At 48.3% G+C, this 5,735-nt stretch overlaps 1 protein-coding gene across 1 annotated transcript; it reads left to right on the top strand.

Moving 5' to 3' along the window:
- The first annotated feature begins 1,084 nt into the window (after positions 1 to 1,084).
- LOC116990027 (probable G-protein coupled receptor 139) lies at positions 1,085 to 2,650 on the top strand. The gene is made up of 2 exons (XM_033047551.1): positions 1,085 to 1,154; positions 1,731 to 2,650. Exons 1-2 carry the CDS (start codon positions 1,085 to 1,087, stop codon positions 2,648 to 2,650), a joined length of 990 nt encoding a protein of 329 aa, XP_032903442.1.
- Positions 2,651 to 5,735: the final 3,085 nt, after the last annotated feature.

The raw sequence follows: 5,735 nt of genomic DNA on the forward strand, positions 1-5,735 counted from the left end.
AATTGAAGAATACAGTTGAACAGAGGGATCTGGGAATAACCGTGCATAGTTCCTTGAAGGTGGAATCTCATATAGATAGGGTGGTAAAGAAAGCTTTTGGTATGCTAGCCTTTATAAATCAGAGCATTGAGTATAGAAGCTGGGATGTAATGTTAAAATTGTACAAGGCATTGGTGAGACTAAATCTGGAGTATGGTGTACAATTTTGGTCGCCCAATTATAGGAAGGATGTCAACAAAATAGAGAGAGTACAGAGGAGATTTACTAGAATGTTGCCTGGGTTTCAACAACTAAGTTATAGAGATAGGTTGAATAAGTTAGGTCTTTATTCTCTGGAGCGCAGAAGGTTAAGGGGGGACTTGATAGAGGTCTTTAAAATGATGAGAGGGATAGACAGAGTTGATGTGATCAAGCTTTTCCCTTTGAGAATAGGGAAGATTCAAACAAGAGGACATGACTTCAGAATTAAGGGACAGAAGTTTAGGGGTAACATGAGGGGGAACTTCTTTACTCAGAGAGTGGTAGCGGTGTGGAATGAGCTTCCAGTGGAAGTGGTGGCGGCAGGTTCGTTGGTATCATTTAAAAATAAATTGGATAGGCATATAGATGAGAAGGGAATGGAGGGTTATGGTATGAGTGCAGGCAGGTGGGACTAAGGGGAAAAACGTTGTTCGGCACGGACTTGTAGGGCCGAGATGGCCTGTTTCCGTGCTGTAATTGTTATATGGTTATATGGTTATATTAGAACCGCTGTGTGTCTGATGAATGTAATGGGAATGGTTACTGAAATCCCCATTCGATTCCATGTGCGACCAACTCAGCAACACAAAAGAGATGGAAAAAGAGAACTCACAGTTTAAAGTTAGTGGAGAGTCTGAGAGATAAATGTGAAGTTTCATTACATTAACAACAATTGCCTCATCTGTTTGTTTAAAGTTCCATGATTAATGTTAGTCATTGGGCAAACTAATTGAATCACTGGAGATTTACGTCGGGTACAAATATAGGATTGGATTCACGTTGCTTGATCTGACTGTGGATCTGAGCACCGCCTCCAGCAGCATCGAGTCTCTGGGAGAGAGAGATGAGTAGACCAATCCTTGTACAAATTACGGCTGTTTTCTACCCTGTTCTCGTGGCGTTCGGGGTTCCAGGTGAGTCGCGTTATCGCTTGTCAATGTGACTTCGTCTTTTGAGATTTCACCCTCTTGTTCATTCGCGTTCTGTTTGTTTTAACAAGGTTTTTTAACAGTCTCAATAACTATGAGCTGAGGGGAAAGGGGTCCTAATCATTGGTCAGAGTATGAAAACGACAACGTGAGGTTAGAAACCAACTGTAAGTGGTTGTTGAGCTGATCTCCCCCGCCGCCCGCTGGTCCCACGCTCACTGGGTCTTGCTTTCTGACCAGTAAGGGAATGGGCTACATCGGGAAATGTGCCGCCCTCTCCCAGTCTCCCGCATTTTCCCTGACAGTCAATGGTAAACAATATAGAGAACATTGAGCTGGATATTCTTATCGTGATATCCAAGTCCGTAGACTGACTACCCAACCCCAGCGAGTGTATATTTACCTCTTTACAATGTCTACAACACATGATTACTCAAACCCTTCACTCTACTGAATATTACACCAATTGTAGACCAACACTACAAAACACTTTCTTCCTCGCCTGTCCCAGCCCCTTGTTCTGATCACCAAGTTTCTCACTTTTCCATTTCTTCCTTGCAGCAAATTTACTGACGGTCGCGATTGTGATCCGGGGAAGGTGCGGACTCTCCAAATGCATCAGCCGCTACCTGTTGTCCATGGCACTCGCCGACCTCATGGTCCTGATCGTTAACGTCACTCTCGAATTCATTAAGTCCATGTACTTCCCAGGGTCACTCCTGGACATTACTCCAGTCTGCAGCATCATCTTCTACCTGGGTGTGGTGACCATTGACTGTTCTGTCTGGTTTACTGTTCTCTTCACCTTCGATAGGTTTATCGCTATTTGTTTCCAGAATTTTAAAGCGAAATACTGTACCGAGAAAACCGCGACTGTGATTATAGCGTCAGTGTGTGTGATCAGCCTTGCACTGAACGTTGGTTTTTGCTTTATATTTGAACCGGCAAAAGTAATTGACAATATACCAATGTTCTGTGTTGTAAAATCCACCTTCTACACATCGCCTCTCTGGGCGGCTTATTACTGGCTGCGGGTAGCATTGACCCCGTTGGTTCCGTTTGTGTTGATCGCGCTGCTCAACGCTCTGACCATCAGACACATCACCCGGGCCAGCAGAGTCAGGAGGGAACTCCGGGGCAGCGGGAAGGGCGAGAGTCACAGTGACTCTGAGATGGAGAACCGAAGGAAATCCATCGTTTTACTGCTCGCCATCTCGGGCAGCTTCATCCTGTTGTGGGCGGTGAATGTGGTGCATAAAACCTGCATCAGTATCGCCGCTACTACTTCCTACCTGAGACACATCACCGACACCATCACAATCATTCGCATGACGGGAAACATGCTGCAGTCTTTGAGCTCCTGCACCAACACGGTGATTTACGCGGTGGCGCAGACCAAGTTCAGAGCTGAGATGGTGAACCTGATTAAATTTCCTTTTGATCTGATGCATACTCTAATTAAACTCTGTGTGAAGAAATAAATCAGAAATGTAACTCCTTAACGGGGAAAATCGCTCAGAGCTGCTTATCGCCTCGGGGAATGAAGAGGTTGGAGGCACTGGTGAGACCCCGTTGCTCCGTTTCTGGAGCAGTGGGTTCCTCAATCTCGCACAGTGACCACATCGCTCTCCAACCTCACCTCCACGTGGGGGACCCACATTCTCCACGCACCGTCCACATCTGAACTCCCCGGTTCATTTTCCCTTGATCACCCCGAGCACTCACTCATTCCCGACGCCTTGCGGCCTGTAATCGCCTCTCTCGTATCTCCCAGATTCCCCAAACCACCTTCCACCGATACAGTGCCCGCCTTGCCTGCTTTTAAAGAAACATTATTTCTCCTCGACCGCGGGGAAACAATTCGTAGCCCGGGTAACAATGTAGAACTATATTCCCGTTCAGTCTACAGCTCTGAGCCCGATCACCCTGATTTAGACGCCATAATGTTGACACGGGGATCATGATAGGAGCTCTAGATGTCAGCTGATCTACATCGGTGAGACCAAGCGGAGGTTGGGCGATCATTTCGCCGAATACTTCCGCTCCTACTGCATTAACCAACCTGACCTCCCGGTGGCTCAGCACTGCAACTCCCCCTCCCATTCCGCATCCGACCTCTCTGTCCTGGGTCTCATCCATGGCCAGAGCGAGCAACACCGGAAATTTGAGGTACAGCACCTCATATTCTGCTTGGGAAGTCTGCATCCCGGGGGCATGAACATTGAATTCTGCCAATTTTGTTAGCCCTTGCTGTCTCCTCCCCTTCCTCAGCCCTCGGGCTGTCACCTCCCATCCCTCAGCCCTCGGGCTCCTCCTCGTTACCCCCGCACCCCATCAGTCTGAAGAAGGGTTTCGGCCCGAAACGTTGGTGGGGCTAGATGGAGGTGGGGCGAGATGGAGGCTGGCAAGTGATAGGTGGATACAGGCGTGGGGGGGGGGTTAATTTGCAGACTGTTGGACAAGGGCCAGTATGTGTTAAGGAGATAAGAATAGAAGAGCCGATATATGTGAAGCTCGAGGAACGGATAAATGTGGAAACTGTCAGGGATGGGGAGGGGGTAGGAGAGAAAATGTATGAGCTTCCAGGCGGAGCACTGGTCCAATGTGTATGCGCAGTAGGTCATGAGGTCATAGGGGATAGGATTATCAATTCTACTCCGTCATCCAATAAAGGCTGATGTTTCTGTCACTCGTAACCCCATTCTCCTGCCCTCCCCATGACCCTTGACACCCGTACTGATCAAGCATCTATCCATCCGTCGGGGCGGCCCAGCTCGAGGGTGGAACGGTGCTCCCGTCGTGGCGGCCCTGCTCGAGGGTGGAACGGTGCTCCGGTGGCTGAGACGGCTTTCTGGCGGCGGGGGCCTCAGTCCGGGGTTCGGCCGCGGGCCAGTGGACGACGTCGTCAACAGAAGCGTCCGCTGGACTGGAGGGCGGCAGCTTCGACCACCCCGGGCCGCGGTGTCTGAACCGGCCCGTTCGCGGAGCTCGGTGAGCCGCGGGACTGATTTTACCTTCGCCCGGTGGGGTATCGCCTCAGCGCAGAGGGAGAAGAGGAGGGAAGAGACTGCAGCCCTAAGATTTTTGCCTCCATCACAGTGAGGAGGTGCTTGGTGGACTCACTGTGGTGGATGTTAATTTGTGTTTACTGTCTGTTCTGTTGTTTATTATTGTATTATTGTATGTATGACTGCAGGCACGAAATTTCGTTCAGACTGAAAGGTCTGAATGACAATAAAGGAAATTAAATTCAATCTAGTCCTTAAAAATAATCAATTGACGTTCTCCGCGTCATTCTCACCTCCCTCTGACGAAATAAATCCATCCTCATTTTCCTAACGGAACGTTCTTTATTTCTGAGTCTACGATCGCTCATCCTAGACTCTGCCACTAGTGGAAACGTCCTCTCTACATCCACTATCCACTGAAATCAGCGGGTCGCATGCATCTGGGGGGGGAATGGACAGATGATGATGATTTAGGCCTCGACTCTCGTTCGGACCGATTTTTGGAGGCGGTGAAACCTGCAAAAGCGGAGCGGTGAGCGAGGCTAATCCTGACAAGTGAACGGACGATACAAGTGAGAAGGGTGTGATTGGGGGAGTGGTGGAGTAAGTGACTACGGCAGAAGATCAACAGAAGACAAAGCGGTGTCAGATTAGGAATGAGGAAGGGGGACATATTAAGGCGAGGGGAGAGATATGGGTAGAAGGGGAGAGGAGGATCGGAAATGGGTTGGTGATTGGAGACACTGTGTGATCGTCCGCACCTTCCCCGGATCACAATCACGACCGTCAGTAAATTTGCTGCAAGGAAGGAATGGAAAAGTGAGAAACATGGTGATCAGAACAAGGGGCTGGGACAGGCGAGGAAGAAAGTGTTTTGAAGTGTTGGTGTAATATTCAGTAGAGTGAAGTGTTTGGATAATCACGAGACAAGGTGGCTGCTTGTAAACTAATGTGATCTCGGTTAAAGCCGCCGTGTCCATGTTGTGTGGACACCTGATCAGAATGCAACTTTTTCAGGTCTGAACCCGAAACATCACCTATTCCTTTACTCCAGAGATGCTGCCTGACCCGCTGAGTTAATCCAGTGTTTTCTGTCCATCTCCGATGTAACCCAGCATCTGCAGTGTCTTCCCACACACCAGAATCGAACGATGGAACACGGCGTTGTGAAGTGGATGAAGGTATACAAGTGGAAGAGGGAACGTGTGAGATTGCTTGACCCATAAAACACTGGTACATTAAACCCAGCCTGAAAAACATGGACAAGGCCAACACCAACAACTTGTAAGAACCGCTGTGTGTCTGATGAATGTGATGGGAAATGGATTCTGAAATCTACGCGTTATATTGACAGCCTCATTCGATTCCATGTGCGACCAACTCAACTGAACAAGAGAGACAGAAAAAGAGAACTCGTAGTTTAAAGTTAGTGGAGAGTCTGATTGATGAAAATAAAGTCTCATTAAATTAAAAACAATTGCCTCGTCTGTTTGTTTAAAGTTCCATGACTAATGTTAGTCATTGAACAAACTAATTGTATCACAGGAGACTTACGTCG

This window comes from Amblyraja radiata, chromosome 30, assembly GCF_010909765.2.
Source record: "Amblyraja radiata isolate CabotCenter1 chromosome 30, sAmbRad1.1.pri, whole genome shotgun sequence".
NCBI lineage: Eukaryota > Metazoa > Chordata > Chondrichthyes > Rajiformes > Rajidae > Amblyraja > Amblyraja radiata.

Coding starts and splice junctions, on each gene's coding strand:
- LOC116990027 (XM_033047551.1), top strand. CDS start 1,085: ATGAGTAGACCAATCCTTGTACAAATTACGGCTGTTTTCTACCCTGTT. Junction 1,155..1,730: donor CGTGGCGTTCGGGGTTCCAG/GTGAGTCGCGTT, acceptor TCTTCCTTGCAG/CAAATTTACTGACGGTCGCG.